Here is a 22,040-nt window from a genome sequence, read left to right as displayed (position 1 = left end):
CACAGCACCCTTAGATTCTTGGTTTTCTTTTCTTGTTATAATAGTTTACACACAGGTTAGTGGATTTAGATTTAGTTTCATTATATAAAGTTAAAATATCTTTAGTTGAAGATAGTTGACATTTTTGTACACTTTAGTTTTGAATACTGAAGAAGTATTTCTATGTGAATACATTATTCTTCAATTGATTAGAAAATTGGATGCTTAGACATTACTAAAAGTTATTTAAATAATGACATCTTATTAGTATGTTTCCACATACAGATCTGGCCATTAAAGATTGATGAGTAGAACACTGACCTTAGAATGTCCAAGTTTTCATGAAAATACTCACTAAATGAACAATATGATTAACAAGCAGATTACTAAACTTTGCAAATAAGTATTTTTATTGCAATACTAGCTTGATCGACTAATGAGATGATTTAAGGCATATAGGTTAAAATGGGGATCGTTTATGGAAATGCTACTCTCACACACATATAGAGACATATGTAATTTTTTAAACTTTTAATTGTTAAATAGACAAAATAATTGGTGTGAATCTAGACATTCTTTTTAGTTAGAAATGTTAAAAATTGATACCTTTCATTTTACTATTTGTAGTAAATGCATAAAGCCCAAGGTAATTTCTGATCACTTTGCATGATCGTGCTCACTCTGAGTATTTATCTTTACAATAATGTTAATAGCATTTTTAAGACTACATGTTTTCTTCTAATGAAAGCGTTATATAATCAATTAGATCACATTGCAATTAGTGAAAAATACTATAACCTAGTGTGTTTTATGCAAAATAAAAAAATAATGTGACCTTGAGGTTATCTGTCATTATGCAAGGACTATTTTCACTGTAAATGCAATAAAAGTTAATACATGTCATTTCAGGGTGATTAAACATTATTTATTAATCTTTGGGGTAGATTTCTCTGTTATAAATTGATAAAATTCTAAATAACTGCTTTTTTATAAACTAATAAGAATATAACAGAAAATATATAAAGCTTTCTATCAAAAACACAAGCCAAAAAAAAAAAAAAAAAAACCTGGTCCATCTGTACTCCAGCCAAAGGCAGAAATCCAAAAGACATAGTAGCAAAAGGTCAGGTCAGGAAGCTAGCTCACTATCTGTAGTAGAAAGCAGAGCCTGTTTTCAGTAAGGAAAATGTATGTTTAATGCAAAGAACATTATTTCTAACAAGTAACTTATCCAAAGTATGGAGCCATAGGGAGTTTAGAAATAAAAAAAAAGTCAGCAATAAAGGGCACTGGTATCCCCAGAAGGCCATGATTAAGTGTCTAGCTGAGGCTTCTGCTTGCACAGGATTTTTTCTTCCCCCTCTTAGTTTGCAACACAAAGACTGGTCCCATTGGAAGAAAAACTTGTTATCCACATAGTAGATCACTCAGTTGGGTACAGATAACTACATGTCTTCCCTGTGGGAAGAAATCCTTGTTATTAGGCTTTGTAGGCCCATTCTTTATTTACTTATATTGTTTGGGTGCCAGTTATAGGAGGCCAGGCTTTCCCTTTCCCTCTGGAGTCAGCATTCTTCAGGGCAATCGTCAAAACTTCTGCAAGACTCCATTCCCAAACCAGACTCTTCTACTCTCACCTGCCAATTTTGTTTTAACTATCAGAGTACAGCACATTCAAATCTAATGTCATGTTTTTATATTGCTGTTGAAATCTGAAAAAGACAAAATAACCCAAAACAAAACTTGGAAAATATAAACAAATTAACACCACAATAGAAATATAAGGCTTTTACTATAGTATTTATTTGAATTGTTTCTATAATCAATATATGGCCTGATAGGTTACACTTATACATTTGATTAACAGATGACAAAAAAGATCAAATTGCTGAGTGTCCCACACCCATGAGAAACAGAAGCTCTGATTTAAACTCAGGCTGACTCCAGAACAATACTCCTAACCACAAGGATGTACTGCCCCTTTCATTTTTAATAACTAGTTTCAAAACTCAGATCTTCCTAGACATTGTTCTCACTGGTATCTTTCTATTTTGGTCACTTACGCAGAATTTATGACATTTTATATACATATACACACATACATATACATATAAACATCCATATATGTGTGTATATGTATATGTGAGAATATATATAATACATGTATATATTATATATTTAGTATATTATATATCTGTATGTGTATAATATATAGGTATATATGTATATTATAAAATATATGTATATATGTTAGATATACACATAGGTATAAGTACATCTATAAGACATGTATGTATACATATTTAAAAATGTATTTGTTCACCTTCGTGTGGTGCTCAGAACTGTGTTTTGTGATTTTCACATTTGAACTTATTTAATCATTACACCCATTCTGTGAGAGTGATCTTATTATCCTCATTTTACAGAGGTTAAATGATGCACTGAATATCATTGAGTTTGCATGTGGTTGAGTTAGGATTGAAAGATTTTTGTCCCAATCTCTGTACAACCCAAATGCTCTTACTCCTAATTAGATGTAACATGCTTCCTTCTTTTCTCAAGTTTTATCTCTATGAGCTAACTATACATTCTTTTAGTATAGGGGCAATACCTTCCAAGTCATATAAAATTCCTGTAGCCCCTAACACAGTAAGAGTTTAATACATAGTTGGTGAATATATTCCTAACCTTAGGATTCCTGTCCTGGTTTGTAAAATCTCCAACTGAGATCATAAATCTCCTCTTAAATTTACTACAAATACTTAGACTCCTGAAAAATATCTCATGACAACGAGCTTCTTACCAAGGAGCACTGATGATTTTGATCAGACCCAGAGAATGTCAAGGTCAAGATTGATACAACAAAATATTGATTCCCATAGATGTAAATATTGTTGACCTTCCTATACTCTCAAGTTTCTACCAATAAATTTCAAATTATGAACAATCTTAGAAGAGATATGTCCCCTACTCCCACACAAATAGACTTTGGCTAAAATATTATTATCTAGGACTGAGGAAATCATTTATGGTTTCTTTCTTCTGTCTCCCCCAACATATTATTTTTAAATTCTACTTTACAGCACCACAACCGTGATTCTTTCCTCCATTCATTTTCTTTTCTACCCTTTCACAAGGGAAATATGGATTCTTTTGCCCACCTGAGCCATCTGTTTTCTCTTTCTATCTCCATGTTTTCATCACACTTCTCATATATGTTTTACTTCCCCTTTTTTCTGTCACTTGGCATTCCTCCCTATATGGGCATTCCAGTGTGAAACCATAGTGATATTCAGGCATGCACTAATGAAGAGGCAGACTCTTACATGAGCTTTTGCTGACACTCTTCGGGAAAGCTTCATGGTATTTATTTAGATTTTTAAGTTATAGTTGTTTCTTATCAATGAAAGTTATTTTTTTCATTTTATATTACAGAAGAGATTCTACTAAAAAGAGTGTAAATGTTCCCTGCCATCACTGCCGTTTCACAGAATAGAGATTTGCTTTTTAATATAACCACTAATGAGGACACAGATTCCAACTTAGAGTAGTAACAGAGCATGCAAGCTGACAAATTCCAGAATCAGAATTTTTTATAGCAATGGACAGAAGCAAAACATTCTATAGAAATCAATTTTTAAAATCACTTACTTGTGCTTTGACAAATTCAGAGTGAACTCAGGACATACAAAATGGAATAACAGACACTGGAGACGCCAAAACTGTCTCCACTGGGAGGAGAGTGAGGGATGAAATACTACCTATTGGATATATTGTACCCTACTTGGGCGATTGGTCCACCAAAAGCCGAGACTTCACCACTACACAATAAATCCAAGTAACACCACTGTACTTGTACCCCTAAATCTATACTTTTTTTAAAAAAAGCACACAATGTAAGTTCAGACTTCGTGTGAAGGCTCTGAAACAAGAAGCAGAAAGTCCAAGAAAGAAGTGCTGGGAAAATAATCAAAAGGAGCACGTAGTGGAATAATATGAAAAGGATCGTAATTACTACCTAAGCTACTGGTCAGAAATAGTGACCGGCTGTAACAGAAGAGAAAATGGGGGATAGTAATAATATATTCTCTAAAGTTTGTATGACTTCCTCTTTATTAATACATGGAGTAAAATCTGTATCATTCTCATGACCAAATGTAGATTTATTATTTCTCAGGAATACTTTGGTCACCTTCTTAAGCCCCAGAATTGAAAAGCTCATCAAGTGTCATTCATTTCTTTTATATCTCAGAGTCAAATTCAAGCCTATTAATTTAGAACCATTATAAAATTGTAATTTAATGAGGCTTATTCTGCTTAGGTATGTACCTGTGTTGCAGAGCAGCATGTCTGTTTCCTTTCTCTAAATATACACAGTACTTTAAATACCTAACATATGATTTTGTACCCGTTTATGTTGTCCTTTGTATCTTACGAATTAATCCTAACCTTGCAGGTGGTCTGTGAGTTTCTTGAAAACAGGGATTGTGTATTATTATCATGCACAGTAAAATAGCACAGTAACTCATCCAAACATTCATAACATAACTAAATCCCTACCCTACACCAAGCTCTTTCAAGAGCACTATAGAAATGTGAAGACAATTAAAAAAATAATTTTAGGTGTGAATTCTTTATCTTTTGATTTGATGTTTTCCTTTCATGTTAGATATCTCTCCTGTATCAGAGAAAGAGGTAGCTTCCTCCTTTCTAAAACCAGTTTTTAGAACTGGCTAAGTTCAGTGCTGAATTTATTTTAGCTACAACTAGTGATCTATGGACTAGCAAAACTCTAAATGCATTTTTTAAAGCTTAGGGGGATAAAGGAAAGAGGAGGTCTCTACTGGGGATGATTCTGTCTTCCTCTCTAGGAGATGGCTTGAAACAGAAAACTTTTTTCTATGGCATCCAAAGAATATTAATGTTATTTCTAAATATGTTGTTAAATAGATGCTGATTTTGATTACATGGTTTGAGAAAGAAAAATTTATACATCTATATTTTAAAGATTCCAGAGATCCATGTATATGTCTTGATTTTTAGAGACACAAAAATTCTATTCCTTAGACCAACCTCATTTTCCAGATGAGGAAATAGAGCCTCCTGAATTAATTGCTCTGCCATTGGTCTCAAAGACAGGAGTCAGGACTTGAATTCTCATTCCAGATCTGCTGTTTATCATCCTGCATAAACCTTTGACAAGCCAAAGAACTTTTCCTGGATTAATTTTCTTAAAAGATTGTTGAGATTGCTTCCAATTACCTGCCTGTGTGATTATTCTAACTTTTCTATTTTACTTTTTCACAATAGGCCCACAACTTCTCTTCTATTGCAGCTACAATACATCTCCTTTTAGACTAGTTCTCTACACAGCACACGCACACACATACACACACATGTACATACTCACACAAATGCACATACAGAATAGACTGGAGCCCAGCTCAGCATGACTTGCTGAGTTGACACCAGTGGTAACAATAAGTGTGGATTCGCCAACTGCTGAAGCAGCTGTGACACTCTTGGACAACTGTAGGCTCTTTGCCACAGACTGGGTGGGCTACATCATCAGCACTGCCATTATGATACACATAAATATTGACCCCAGTTTCCAGCTAACTAGGCTATCTGACTCCAGCTCACAGACATTTTTAGTTAGTTCTCAGAAAAGCAGGTATATGTGCATGAGCTGATGTACAGACCTTCTTTTTGACGTTTTCTCAAGTCACTTATCCAAGTTTTGCAGTTATATGCGATGATTATTTAATAGACAAGCATAAGTAGTTTAGAGCAGCTCTTTTGACCCTTGTGAATGTCTTTCTCTCAAAGTGAACTAGCATTTTTTAATGTTTTTTTTTTCTTACTTTGACACATTTTCTCAGCTTAAAGTTAGTATTTAAGATTTAAGACACAGAGCTTCTGTGAACATACTTTTTTCCCAACTTCTAGTATTCTCTAAGTTTGAAATTAAATTACCCACTAGAATTTCAACAGATAGAAGCCTGGAGCAGCCAGTTTGAAATAATGGTGTGCCTTTATGAGCACAATCACTTTTTAGACATCTCTGGTACAGAACAAGTAAACCAAGCAGCAGACTTATTATTAGACATGATAGCAGACATTCATGAGAATAGAGAGAATGTCCTTGGTGTTTTGTAATTCATCTGACTTGCTTTTTCTTAAAAGCAAAGCCATTGGCTTTATACTATTTTAATACATCATCTCAGGAGGTTGCAGGCTTCTGTTTAGCACATGTAGAACATAAACACAGCAGAGATTAATACCTGAACAATATAAGAAGTTCAGAGAAGAAAAACTTACTTGAAATTCACTGAATCTATTTGAAGGGAACATATTTGCAATCAATTTCCAAGGAAAGGTGAAGCAATGGCTAGGTCAGCATTGCTTAATGGTCATTTCTTTCTCCACAGCACATGAACACACATACACACACATGTACATACTCACACAAATGCACATACAGAATAGACTGGAGCCCAGCTCAGTATGGCTTGCTGAGTTGACACCAGTGGTAACAATAAGTATGGATTCGCCAACTGCTGAAGCAGCTGTGACACTCTTGGACAACTGTAGGCTCTTTGCCACAGACTGGGTGGGCTACACCATCAGCACTGCCATTATGATACACATAAACATTGACCCCAGTTTCCAGCTAACTAGGCTATCTGACTCCAGCTCACAGACATTTTTAGTTAGTTCTCAGAAAAGCAGGTATATGTGCATGAGCTGATGTACAGACCTTCTTTTTGACGTTTTCTCATAGAGGGCTCTCACAAATTTTAAATTAAAAGAAAAATGATTTGTAACTGAGCAGATGTCACTAGTAACTTTCCAGAAAACTTAGTTGTCTGACATTTTCATTGCTTTTCTTATATTAGAAAATGAAATGTCACACGCTATTAATTGCATTTTTACAATAAATAGTTCCATCAGGAGTAATGGCTAAATGAAAGTACTTCCTGTCTAATGCACAATAGATATATTCGTTTAAATGTATTCAATTTAGATGAAAGCAATATGTCTATATTCATTACAGTTATACCCACCTGTGGGCTGAATTGATGAGGTGGTAATTACTACCTTTATAAATGGAACAGCATTGTCAGTCTGGAGGAAGAAAACCCATTTTCTTATCATCATATTTCACACACCCACACAATAGACACATTCCAAAACTTTATTCCAATCATAAAATTTTACCCTTGAATTTCCAGTGGACCTAATGATTATAAACATGCTCACTCAGTAGGTCCTGCTTTTCTGGAGGGTTGCAAAGGGTTGGTTTCATAGGACATGATGGAGGGGAACTGAGCATCTCAAAATCTCTTCATGCAAAGTAACTCTCATGTTTGTTATTCTGCATGCCTGCAGTGCAGCTGTAGGCATCATGTGGCATGGATTTGATTATTCTTATACCATGCATTGTTTTCTGAGTTCAATGAAGGTAGGACAATTAAAATGTGACTTTGTTGAATATTTTATTTTAGAACATTGTTCTAAAATAAAGTATTAATTAGAAAAGCAAGTACACATAGTTCCTATACACTCTGCCCAGTCCTAAATAGTTTCTCTTAGTATTATTTTGTATCGTGTGGTGAGTTAGTGTATTAGTCTGTTCTTACGCTGCTAGCAAAGACATACCCAAGACTGAATAATTTATAAAGGAAATAGGCTCAACTGACTCACAAGTCCACATGGCTGGGGAGGCCTCAGAATCATGGTGAAAGGGGAATGAGGAGCAAGGTCATGTCTTACATGGCAGCAGGCAAGAGGGCATGTGCAGGAGAACTCCCATTTATAAAACCATCTGATTGATTTCATAAGATATATTCACTATCACGAGAACAGCACAGGAAAAACCCACCCTCCATGATTCAATCACCTCCCACCAGGTCCCTCTGATGATATGTGGGGATTATTATAATTCAAGGTAAGATTTGGGTGGGGACACATAGCCAAACTATATCATTCTGCCCCCTGGTTCCTCCCAAATCTCATGTCCTCACATTTCAAAACCAATCATGCCTTCCACTGCCCCTCAAAGTCTTAACTGATTCCAGCATTAACCCAAAAGTTCAAGTCCAAAGTCTCATCTGAGAAAAGGCAAGTCTCTTTCACGTATGATTCTATAAAATCAAAAGCAACGTAGTTACTTCCTAGATACAAAGGGGGTGCAGGCAATGGTTAAACACATCCGCTCCAAATGGGAGAAATTGGAGAAAACAAAGGGGGTTTTAGGCCCCATGCAAGTCCAAAATCCAATGGGGCAGTCAAATCTTAAAGCTTCAAAATGATATCCTTTGAGCTCCTGTCTCGCATCCAGGTCACATATTATGTTCTCTTGACTATGTCTGGAATTGTTAAATATGTGAAAGTAAAAAAAAAAAAAAAGAGAGAGATTAAAAACTCCTGAAAACTCTAATTATGCAAAGAAAATTAAATTTTCTAGCTTTATTTTTATTTTACATTCCTGGGTACATGTGCAGGTTTGTTACATAGGTAAACATGTGCCATGGTGGTTTGCTGCACCTATTAACCCATCACCTAGGTATTAAGCCCAGCATACATCGTCTATTTATCCTAATGCACTCCCTCCCTCAACCCCACCCCCAGACAAGCCCCAGTTTGTGTTGCTCTCCTCCCTGTGTCCATGTGTTCTCATCATTCAGCTCCCACTTATAAGAACATGTGACATTTGGTTTTCTGTTCCTGCATTAGTTTGCTGAGGATAATGGCTTCCAGCTCCATCCACATCCCTACAGAGGACATGATCTCATTCCTTTTTATGGCTGGATAGTATTCCATGGTGTATATGTACCACATTTTCTTTATCCAGTCTATCATTGATGGGCATTTGAGTTGATTCCATGTCTTTGCAATTGTGAACAGTGCTGCAATGAACATATGTATGCACGTATTTCTGTAACAGAATGACTTACATTCCTTTGGGTATATAACCAGTAATGGGATTGCTGGGTCAAATGGTATTTCTAGTTCTAGATCTCTGACAAATTACTACACTGTTTTCTACAATGGTTGCTAATTTACATTCTCACCAACAGTGTAAAAGCATTCCTATTTCTCTGCAACCTTGCCAGCAACTGTTGTTTCTTGACTTTTTAAGCATCTCCATTCTGACGGGTAAGAGATGATATCTCATTGTGGTTTTGACTTGCATTTCTCTAATGATCAGTGATGTTGAGCTTTCATTCATATGTTTATTGGCCGCATGAATGTCTTCTTTTCAGAAGTGTCTGTTCATGCCCTTTGCCCACTTTTTAATAGGGTTGTTTGCTTTTTTCTTATAAATTTGTTTAAGTTATTTGTAGATTCTGGATATTAGACTTTTGTCAGATGGATAGATTGCAAAAATTTTCTCCCACTCTTTAGGCTGCCTGTTCACTCTGATAATAGTGTTTTTGTTGTTGTTGTTGTTGTTTTCCTGTGCAGAAGCTCTTTAATTAGATCCCATTTGTCAATTTTTGCTTTTGTTGCAATTGTTTTTGGCAATTTCATCAACAAATCTTTGTCTGTGCCTGTGTCTTGAATGTTATTCCCTAGATTTTCTTCTAGGGTTTTTGTGGTTTTGGGTTTTATATTTAAATCTTTAATCCATCTTGAGTTAATTTTTGTATAAGGTGAAAGGAAGGCATCCAGTTTCAATTTTCTGCATATGACTGGCCAGTTCTCCCAATCCTTTCCCAATTACTTGTTTTTGTCAGGTTCATGGAAGATCAGATAGTTGTAGATTTGTGGTCTTATTTCTGATTAATCTGTTCCATTGGTCTATGTGCCTGTTTTTGTACCAGTACCATACTGTTTTGGCTACTGTAGCCTGCCAGTATACTTTGAAGTCCAGTGGCATTATGACTCCAACTTTGTTCTTTTAGCTTAGGATTGTCATTGCTATGCAAGCTCTTTTTTGAATCTATATGAATTTTATAATAGTTTCTTCTAATTCTGTGAAGGATGTCAATGGTAATTTAATGGGAACAGCACTGAATTTGTAAATTACTTTGAGCAGTATGGCCATTTCCATGATATTGATTTTTCCTATCCATGAGCGTGGAATGTTATTCCATTTGTTTGTGTCCTCTCTGATTTACCTGACCAGTGGTTTGTAGTCCTCCTTGAAGAGGTCCTTCACTTCCCTCATTAGCTATATTCCTAGGTATTTTATTCTCTTTGTAAATTTGCTAGCTTTTGTATGAGACAGTGGGCTAAAGATGGTAAAAAATTCCTCTTACCTGCCCAAATTTCCATCAGGAATTTGCTTTGTAGACTCAGGGGAAAATGGTATCTTGTTGAAAATAATTTTATACTGTCACATGCATTCAGTGATACACACACACACACACACACAGAAACAGACCCCAGAACATCCAAACATTGAGTACCTATATAGGGGAAGAAAAATAATTTTCTTCTTCTCAAGCATTTTGCTGTGACTCCCTGTAACAAAACACAAATTAACAAGATAAGAAACAGAAGTTTGATAACACGTATACCTCCTGTGCACATGGGAGATAACCTGGAGAAATAAATAAATTTCTAGACTAAATTTCAAAGAGTTGTCTTAGACTTCAGGCTTGAATATCATCGTTCTCTGAAGCAAAGAAGTATGAGGTGAAAGGTCAGGTTAAGACCCATGAAACGTGCTACTACAAAACAGGAAAAGGTTTGTTATGCAGATTTAAGTCTATGCCTTTTCCATTTATTAAGAGTCTCTAGTAATTTAGAGCTAGCCTTCTTTTAGGTTGTCTTAGGTGTCTTAGGAGATACCTTTACAAGTAAAGCTTTCCTTTATAGGTGTAAATTTATCTTAGAAAAGGATAGATAACTTTTCAAAGCTTCTCCTGTGTCTATAACTTCTCAAAATAACTAGTTCAAAATTATCCTTATGCTAAGGAGGTGTACTAGAGTGGCATACTTAAGTTTCCTAGTCATATTTTGGGGTGGCATATTCTGAGCCCCATCACCTGTATTTGCCATGTGGTGTACTTAGTACTTCCATAAAAAGATTTTTTCTTCACAACAATCTTGTAAGCTGCTTATTATTATCCCCCTTAATTTATTCTGAGATAACTGAAACCTTTAGAGTTTGAACTTCTGTAAGATAGAGGCTGACATTCAAGCTAGTCAGGTTTCAAAGACTAAGATTATTTTTCCTATTATAAAAATAGAATAAATAAGTGAATGAAACCTCTAAAGCAAGTTTTCTGTTATCCAAGCTGTTACAGAAATGCAGGAAGATGAAGGGTACCAAAAGAGTTCTGACTCAGCAGCAGCCACTTGATTGGAGGAGGGGGAAATTCACTCTCTTTGAAGCAGGATTTCATTTGGGGCTAATATAATAGAACAAGTTAGAGAATATTAGAATTCTTAAAGCAATCTCTTACACATAACAGTGAAAGGTCAAATGTGGGCCTTCATGCAAAGACTATGAATTCAATTCTCACAGCTCTGTGCTGGTATTACCCATAAGGAGCTATGAAGAACAGCAATTGATTTCTTCTCTTTCTTTTTTATGATCAGAGAACATATTTACAACCAATGCAACAAGACTACTACCTTGCATTTTCCTAGTACCCATCTCTCAGCTTGAAGAGCATTATACATTTTTAAAATTACAATTAGTTATCTCACTCTTCCTGGGAGTTAACTGCTCCATATCATCCTGAACCCACAAATGAGTTAGCAGAGACAGCCTGGACTTATGTGGCATCTGGATAAACGCTAAGTAATTGGAACAGCCTTGAGTATGTTGAAACATGCCTCTGAAGTCAGGCAGATCTGAGCTTTAATCTAGTGAATGCATTTCTAAACATGTGTGTGCCTTATTTTCCATATCTTTAAATGAGATAATAATAGAATATACTTCATAGGGTTATTATGAAGATTAAGTGAGTGAACAAGTGTCAAGTACATGGCACATTTCTAGTTTGCAGTGTAGTTCATGAGGAGTTAATGTGTCATAATAATTACAATAATAACAATTTGATAGCAAACATTCGTACTTCTAAATGCATTACTCTAGTAAGAATACTTGGCACTTTAAAAACATACCTGTTTTATGCATTAACGTACACTTTTCATGTGAAAAGTACATATTCTCTCCTTGCACCCAAAACATTAAGTATAAAAGTAGTTAATTACTACAGAATTCATACTGAATGACAACAAAAAATTCCCCTTGGTATTACTGAATGTTTTAAAAATGACTCTTGTTAAGATAATTGTCGTATTCAATTTGTAATTTATTTTCAACCTTTAATGAATCATTGAGAGTGATTAACAAGAAGGTTTCTTTTATGTTACACATTTTTCTTCTGTCAGATAAGCTTTCAAAACCTCTTCCTATAGGCAAACTGTAAGAAGGGAAATTTAAATAACTGGCAAATGAATGAATGAATTATATATCAAATCTTGTACTATAATTCTTTATTTTAAAACTTTACTGATACTGAGAATAGGTCATCATTTTTTACTCTTTCATACTTACACTCCATCTCTAAATATATTTAAAGATTGTATAATTATTTCAGAAAGTAAGTCATCTTANCCTTGGTATTACTGAATGTTTTAAAAATGACTCTTGTTAAGATAATTGTCGTATTCAATTTGTAATTTATTTTCAACCTTTAATGAATCATTGAGAGTGATTAACAAGAAGGTTTCTTTTATGTTACACATTTTTCTTCTGTCAGATAAGCTTTCAAAACCTCTTCCTATAGGCAAACTGTAAGAAGGGAAATTTAAATAACTGGCAAATGAATGAATGAATTATATATCAAATCTTGTACTATAATTCTTTATTTTAAAACTTTACTGATACTGAGAATAGGTCATCATTTTTTACTCTTTCATACTTACACTCCATCTCTAAATATATTTAAAGATTGTATAATTATTTCAGAAAGTAAGTCATCTTATTTACCTTCAGGACTATTTTTTTTCAGTAAAAGCATCGTGTCATTCAGCAAAAAGCCAAGAAATAATGTGTGCTAATAATGTGTATATAATGCTATGTAAGAGAGACATTAACTTCTAATTATTCTTGAGTAGTCTGATCTAGGTAACCCTCTATAGCAACTTGTGATTATCACTCTATCACAACTTACAGTTTTTACCTCTTTACATGTAATTCTTTCCCATTAAACTGTAAATTAATCAGTATAAGACCCAGTAAGAAATTGACATTTAGAAGTTGCTAAATAAGAGATAATTGAATGTATGAATACTTAATAAACAGTTGAATGAATGGATGGTTACATGTGTGGATAGATGGTTGGATGGATGAGGTAGCATGAGACAGTGACAAGCATGCCCCCCTTTACCGTAATTACCTAGCCATTAGACTTTATACAAAACATGAAATTACTAAATATCAGTTGCCTCTTTTGAAAAGTAATAGAGATTTCTACCTTTATAATTCAGTCTATGTCTGTATGTTTTATGGTAGGATTTATACTCCACTGGTTTACTCTTTCTCTCTTAATAAGGAGGCCAGAATATGCCCTAGAGATTGTCATTAGCACCTTAGAGGTAAGAAAGATAAGGATATCTGCATAATTTCCTGGCAAGAATAATGAAGCAAGAAATGTGATGTGTAGTTTAGTCTAACGACCTTGTAAAATAGAAGTGTTCAGAAAAAGATGGTATAAAACTTAAATTTTGGTGAAGCTGTCTTAAAATTATAAAATTTTGAATTAAAAATCATCAATATGATACTTAAAGAACAGTTTAGAAATATAGAATGTGTAGATGAAGGTAAACATTCATTCTTGACCATTGAACTATTGTCATAAAATCTTCTACATAATCTGAAAGAATATAAAATACATTTTTAGCCTCAAATCTATCCTGAATTTTCAGTTGTTCCCCTACCCCAATTCATGAGGCTAAGGTATTTTTGAGCACTAAGGTATTGTTGACCATTGTATAAGAACATGGTCAGTTTTCTAAGACTGTTGTCATAAAGAAGTAAGAAGAACTATGATCAGGCTGGGCGCAGTGGCTCACGCCTGTAATCCCAGCACTTTGGGAGGTCTAGGCGGGCAGATCACGAGGTCGGGAGATCGAGACCATCCTGGCTAACACGGTGAAACCCCGCCTCTACCCCACCTCTACTAAAAATGCAAAAAATTAGCTGGGTCTGGTGGTGGAGCCCTGTAGTCCCAGCTACTTGGAAGGCTGAGGCAGGAGAATGGCATGAACCCAGGAGGCAGAGCTTGCAGTGAGCTGAGATCATTCCACTGCACTCCAGCCTGGGCAACAGAGCAAAAAAAGAACTGTGATTAAACCAAACTAATCCCTAGTGTCAATCCAGTCCCTGTGATTATACTAAGAAAGGACATGAAAAATAAATAAATAAATAAATGCCAGGTGTAGTGGCTCACACCTGTAATCCCAGCGCTTTGGGAGGCTGCAGCAGGTGGATCACCTGAGGTGAGGAGTTCGAGACCAGCCTGGCTAGCATGGTGAAAACCCATCTCTACTAAAAATACAAAGAAAGTAGCTAGGCGTGGTCGCACACACCTGTAATCCCAGCTGCTGGAGGGGCTGAGACAGGAGAATCTCTTGAACTCCAGGAGGAGGAGGTCGAGGTGAACCGAAATTGCGCCATTGCACTCCAGCCTGTGTGACAGAGTGAAACTCCACTTCAAAAAAAGAAAAATAACTTAGTGAGAAAGAGTGCAGAAATAATGGTTTCCTTTGATTCTAAGTCTACTAAATCAAGGGATTTAGCACCACTTCAATGCTGTACTCCTGTCTCACTTCTCAATAGTGACTGTATCAGCTGGCAATTATCCTAGTTCTTTCAGCAACTGGATTTTGACCTTGAAATCAGAGTCTCCATTCTCATTACTGGCTACAGCCTGTCCACTAGTTTTTTATATCAGCCATTGTTCTAGAATGGAACCGAATTCTTACTTTAACTCTCTTAGATAGGCAATCCATATACTTGGTCTAGTTGTGCTGTTAGTTAATGGTATCATGCCCTTCTTTCTTTTTGCCATGTGTTTTGCCCTCTTATATTTGGGCTTAAATCATTACGTTACACACATATCTAAATTAATTGTCCCATTACTTCACCCTACTCTGAAAATATGCCTACATTATTTCTGCTTACTTTCTTTTCTGGTCAGCTATTTGCCTATGATGTACACTTATGACCCGATTTCTTTCTATCGAGGGTAGTCGTTTTGGAGAAACAAGGATAAAATCCATTCTTTAGTTTGTTCGTTCAGTGTATATGCATATTTACTTGGTATTCTCAAAGTGCCAGTCACTCTTTTATTTGGTATTGGGATAATAGAGCAAAAGCTGTAGAATGGTATGAGGCATAAATATATAAACCATTATTATCCATTAACTTACATAATGCATATTAAGTAGCACATATTCCAGGCTAGACAACATGTTGTTTAGCATTGTGTAACAAAAATGAATAAAATAGCTTCTTCCCTCAAAAAATTGGTGGAAAAAATAGACATGAAAACAGATAATTTAATGCTGTGTGACATATCTGGTAATAGAATTAAAGAGGAAAATATAGAAGCAGGGTTTGACAAAATATGATACAGGCAAGGTAAGAAGTTTTTCTGGTATATTAAGAAGGTTGGCATTAAAGGAATATAGCAAATCACAGCTGTTTACTAACAAAGGAGCCAAGCATAGGTTGTTTAAATTCAAATTCCTTCTCCACTTGTTAACTTGGAGACCATGAGTATGTAATCTCTCTAAGCACTGGTTGATGCATCTATAATGCAGATGAAAATAGAACCTAACTCATAGAGTTGTTGTGAGGAGTGATGAGATAATTCATATACCTTGTGCATAGTTTATACTCAGTAAACATTTGCCACTATTATTCTATAATCAAAGAGAGAGTTAAAGAGGATTTTAAGCAGGAGAATTATGTATCCAAAACTGTTTTAAATGGAGCATACTAAAAATTTTAAGGAGAATATTTTGAAGAACATGGACGTAAATCCATTGGTAATGTGTAGCAGGAACTGATGCTTGCAGAGGAGGCTTAGGCAATGTTGAACATTGTGGATACATCAAGCTCTATCTACAGTGTGAATAGGGACACCCATGGAAGAGCATATGAAATGGATAAATCATTTGGCTGAAGATGGAATTGCATAGAACACTAAAATTTAAGGGATAATATCAGAAAAACAGAGGCCAATGAAGGATATAAAGAAGAATGACCAGTGATGTGCTTGGTAATAGGCACAATCACAACCTAGAAATGGGTGGCAAGAAGGATGAGTAAAAAACAGGCTTCAGGCCAGGGCTACTTTAGAACTTATTATATGTCAGTTGATAAGTTAGGGATGATGCTAAACTAAAAGTTACTTTCACAGTGTCATGAATTCCCAGAAAATAATGTGCTCCATCATATTTCTTTAAGTTAAATACCATCTTGATTAATATGAGATCTGGTTATACTATTAGAGAGAAGTCTAACCAACATTTTTGTATTTTTTCTTAAAGGATTTTGCAGAAAAGGAGAAGTCCACAGCAAAGGCCCTGGAAGATGTAAAGGCAAACTTTTACTGTGAATTATGTGACAAGCAGTATCACAAACACCAGGAGTTTGACAATCATATTAATTCTTATGATCATGCTCATAAGCAGGTAAGCCAAAGTGGGAAAAGTCCTTCATATTCCTGTATTTGTACCTTCAGAACAGAACCGTATAAATTTGACCTTATTTACTGTCATATAAGACTATGAGGTGAGAACATTTTATGTCCTTTTTTTCCCCTGGAAAGGTTGTGTTTTGTGTTTAAATGTTATCCAAAGTCATTTTTTCCTAGAAGTACTGTACTACTAGAGGTAAACTTAGAGATAATCTAAGAGTAGACTGACATATTTATTTTAGAATTATATTCAGTTAACCCTTAAACAACACAATGGTTAGGAATGTCAGTCAAAAATGCGCATGTAACTTTTGCAGTTCAAAATTCACATATAACTTTTGATTCCCTCAGAACTTTACTAACAGCCTACTGTTGACCAGGAAGAAGTTTTACTGTAACATAAACAATCCATTAATGCATGTTTTATATATGTTATATATATTATATACTGTATTCTTACAATAAAGTAAGCCAGAGAAGAGAAAATGTTATTAAGAAAATAAGGTAAAGAAGGGAAAATATAGTTAATATTCATTAACTGGAAGTGGATCATCATAAAGGTCTTCATCTTCATTGTCTTCATGATGAGTAGGTTGGGGAGGAAGAGAAAGAGAAGGAGTTGGTCTTGCTGTCTCAGGGGTGGCAGCGGTCGAAGAAAATCCACATGTAAGTGAACCCATTCAATTCAAACCTATATGTTGTTCAAGGGTCAACTGTATGTAGGGAAACCAGGACCCAGGAAAAGTAATAATGTCTTATTCAAAGTTACTTAACTAGTTAGTGACAGGTTTAGAATCCTGGACTAGTGCTAGGACAGAATCTATTACAGAATCGATTATAGTCTACATCTTTCAAGGACTCTAAGTTATAGGAAATATTAGGTCTTTGGGAAAGCAATTCTCAATAAAAGATTACATTTTCCTAAGCATACTCTCTTAAGAAAGTCAAAGTTGTTTTTTAATAAATGGAACACTGAAAACAGGCAAACAAAAAATCCAAAAGGGAAAAGCCTGGGGTGATCACAGGTGAAAACATTTCAGTTCATTTACTTGAAAGATCATATGGGCATCTACATTATTAGTGTTGATATACTACATGTGGCTGCTTATATTACCTACTCTCCAAATGTGAGAAAAAGAGGCTATTGTTCTCATCTGGTTAGATGTTATCCTTGCTGATTGAGGTATGGCGATACTGGCAATTTAGGAATGTTAAATACCACCAACTGAGAAAAACAATTTCATGTGGCCAAAGATTATTGCTAACAGCTGTAATAAGGTACACATTCCTGATGCCAAATGTACCTGGCATGTTGGAATATGTGGGTAAGTCTTGTATACTCTATCTTAAATATTTATTCAGATTAAACAAAAATAAATATTTTGTCAGACATCACTAGCATTTTATTGAGTGTATACTAAATATATATGTATGTGCATATATACACATATATATGTATGTATATGTGTGTGTGTGTATGTGTGTATATATACATAAATGTATGTATATATATCTCCTTGGGAAATGCAAGCCTGGCAAAGACACAGCCTTTATCCTTAAAAATAAGATATATGTATATAGTTGGCTTCATTTCTCTGACAAGGGCTAGATAATGAGATTAACCGTTTTAGGATTGTAATTCCCAAATCCTAGTGTGCGTAACAATGACCTCAGAATATGTTAATTGTTCAGATTCCCAGAATCTTCCTCAGATATTCTAGTTCAATAATTCTGAGATAGGGTCTAGCAATCTATATTTTAAAATGAATTAAAAATGAAAAACTTAAAACATATATAAATGTGAACTAATGGCTATCACCCAACTTCAGTGATAATCAGTCTTGCTTGATTTATACCACTCACCACACCTCCGCCATTATTTTGAATCAAGTGCCAGATGGTATATCATTTTATCTAAAAGTATTTCAAGATATATGGGGATGCTTTAAAATGGATGCTTTGGTTATTATCTAACCTAAAATCAACAGTAAATTTTAAATACCAGTTAGTGCTCTTGTTACCTTAACGGTCTCATAAATGATTTGTAAATTTGAATTCATTGAAATTAGTATCCCTAAATATCCACACTTTTGGTTGACATGTCTTGAAGTCTCTTTTGATATATTTTAATCTATAGGTTTTTCTGTCCCTTTTAAAATTGTACATTTTGCAATTCCTTTTCCACATTTGGGATTATGCAAAATTCTACTCACTGTTATCTTTCAACATTTTCCTTGGTTTCCTTTTGACTGGTTTTTATGGATAGGGATTTGGCCAAATTCAGACATATTTTTTCGTGGCAAGAATATATTAGAGGGTATTTTGTGTCCTTCCATAAGGAGGCATATAATGTCTGGTTGGCTCTCTTCTTTTTTTTTTTTTTTTTTTTTTTCTTCGGAGTCTTGCTCTGTCACCCAGGCTGGAGTGCAGTGGCCGGATCTCAGCTCACTGCAAGCTCTGACTCCCAGGTTTACACCATTCTCCTGCCTCAGCCTCCCAGGTAGCTGGGGCTATAGGTGCCCGCCACCTCACCACCAGCTAGTTTTTTTGTATTTTTTAGTAGAGACGGGGTTTCACCGTGTTAGCCAGGATGGGTTCTCGATCTCCTGGACCCTCGTAATTCCACCCCGTCTCGGACTCCCAAAGTGCTGGGATTACAGCTTGAGCCCACCGGCGGTCCCGCCTCTCTTTTTATAATCTTAAGTTTGATGAGTGAGTTGAGGTGAGTTGAGGTACTATCAGATTATTGATCCATTTGTCATTAAGTTTCCACTGGCTTTTTTCTCATTAATGATTTTGTAATGGTCATTTGCTCAAATATCTTTATTTGTATTTGTAAAATGATGATTCAAATTGTTTTACCCCTTCTAAATGTATTAGATGGATTATGTCTGTAAAGAGAAACTTCTTCTAAGCACCACTCCCTTTGGGATTTTATGCAGATGGTCTTCAGGCTGAATATTAAGAAAAAATTATTCGGGGATTCGGAGAAATAAAAGACCAGGAAAGGTCTTATGCAATAGTGGGATTTGATTTGTGTCTTACACATGTATAAGTAGATGTTCAAATAGAGGATCAAGATGAGATGTCATTCTTGTCAGTGGAAATATAAGAAGCTAAGGTAAGAAAACTGAAGAGCATGAGGCATCTTTTGAGAACTGTAGGAAGTATTGAACTACGTGGGGTGAATCCCCCATACCAGGTCTGCAAGCCACAGCATCTCTTGGACTCTGGAATCCTGCCTAATCAATTTCTGTTTTTTATCACTTTCTTCAATCTTATTTCTATTTGCTATCTAACATGTTGATAAACAACCTTCCTCAATCATTCTATTCTATTCTATTCTATTCTATTCTATTCTATTCTATTCTATTCTATTCTATTCTGTTTTCTATTCTATCCTATCCTATTCTATTCTATATGCACATTTCTGTCTTTCATCTATTTGCTTGTTTCATTTGTTTGTTTATTGACTTTCTGACATTCTAACTTTCCTGGTTATTCTCTTTCATCAAACAATGATTCGGTTTCTACTGTGTGCTACTGTGTTCATTGTGAAAAATTGACACATTTGGTCTCCACCTTCAGGGAGCTGGTAATCTAATTGAGGAGAAGACAAGTCAATAGATCTTGTGATACATTGTGTTGTAAAAAATTTATACCTAGGACACTTAAAAGAGAGCACAAAAAAACTGATTCCGGAAAGAAGAGAAGATAAATGAGCTGGATTTCATGAAGACTGAATAGAAGCTAACTGTGTACTCAAGAATAATAGGTCCTATATGGTAGAAAACCTATTATCAAGGCATGGGGGCAGTAAAAAAAGTGTAATCTATGAAGGAGCAAATGATTCACTATGACTGCTTAAAGCCATCATCACTCTCTTGGGGATCACTTTAGAAATCTTTGAAACTGCATCCTATTTACCTCATTCTCTTTTTGCAGTGCATCTTGTCCTCATTTTTCATTCTGCATTCTGATTTCCACCATCATAATTAATCTCACATCTAAATCATTGCTGAGGTCTTCAAACTGGACCCCCCACCTCCAGTATTTTTCCTGCTCCACAGCAATCCATCCACTTATGGCCAGATAAATCTTTTCATACAACCCCATTTATATGATCACTCTTTTCCTAGGAAATATTTAGTGCTTGATGACTGATTTTTGAAAGGGTCTGAACTACTTATCATGCTATTCGAATCCACAATCTAGCTCTTGCCTCCATTTCCAGATTTATCTTCTGCAAATCCAGAATTTCCTTACAGTTTCTTTAAACATGTCTTATGCTTTCCCACATGCTCATCTTGGATCATTATCTTCCCTCTCCCTGAAGTGCCCTCATGTCTTGTTTCTCTTTTTCAGCACATACTTCTGCATATTTAATGCAGAGATTGACAACTTATATGGGATATTAAAATAGCTGAGATTTCATGGTAAACTAATTTATTTTAAAATACCTTTTGCTTGAAATCTATTAATATTATGGAGAATTTTGTACATGCTTCCCACTTTAAAAAAACATTGGAATAATTAAATTTGCTATAAACTTTGTTAGACTGCTTTCTTGGATAATGTTGAAATACTTCCATTTAAAAATTTATTTTAGCCCAAAATATTTTGAAAATTACCTCAATTTTGGATGAAGCTGAGTTTAACATTTTTCTTTTAAATAAAACTGAATTTTATATAAAGGAAAAGGAATTATGCACTGAAGTAAATCATGCAAAAGTATATATTTTTTTCAAATTTCAAAGCTAAATTTGTCCATTTGGTTCTTCTTTAAGAGCTCTTCTTGATTGTGATGATGATTATAATGGTGGTGGTGGAAATTTGGCTATTTTTTGGCCTGAGTAATGTGAACAGTTGCCATAATTTTATTTTCCATGTAGGTACAGATGAACTAACTGGCTTCCTCTGTTGAACTTCCAAAAATATGCTTTTTTTGGTACACTTAGAAGTAAATCCAAACTCTCATGAAATACATACTATTACTCATCAATAGAACATCTTAGATCTGATAACAAAATAATTTTTGAATACTCTTCTCTGCTTTTCCTTCATTCATGTATAACTACTCAGGATCCCACCACTTAATAAGTAACTTCTGAAGCATTTGTTATTGTCTTCTGTCAGCATCATGTGTTTATTTTATCACAAAGATTATCTTTTTCATGGTTATATTGTAATTCTAGATGAGTAAGTCAACACACAACTTCAAGAAATAAAGTAAAAGAGTATGTGATACATATATTTAAATAAATTCCATTGGAGCTTTAAAAATATTTTTCTATAATTTGAATAAAAAGTAAGATTATTTTTATTTATTTATTTATTTATTTATTTATTTATTGCCTCATGGCACTCCAGTATAGGCAATCCAGA

At 34.8% G+C, this 22,040-nt stretch overlaps 1 protein-coding gene across 1 annotated transcript in view; it reads left to right on the top strand.

Moving 5' to 3' along the window:
* Nucleotides 1-22,040, top strand: part of ZNF804B (zinc finger protein 804B) — a 594,788-nt gene that overhangs the window by 456,838 nt on the left and 115,910 nt on the right. Inside the window, exon 2 of the mRNA XM_017851439.1 lies at nucleotides 16,507-16,650. Coding sequence (XP_017706928.1) covers nucleotides 16,507-16,650 — 144 coding nt within the window. The remainder of the gene's footprint in view (nucleotides 1-16,506; nucleotides 16,651-22,040) is intronic.

The sequence above is a fragment of the Rhinopithecus bieti genome, unplaced genomic scaffold, assembly GCF_001698545.2.
Source record: "Rhinopithecus bieti isolate Rb0 unplaced genomic scaffold, ASM169854v2 scaffold_1558, whole genome shotgun sequence".
Lineage (NCBI taxonomy): Eukaryota > Metazoa > Chordata > Mammalia > Primates > Cercopithecidae > Rhinopithecus > Rhinopithecus bieti.
This window is presented reverse-complemented; position numbering and strand designations above follow the sequence as displayed.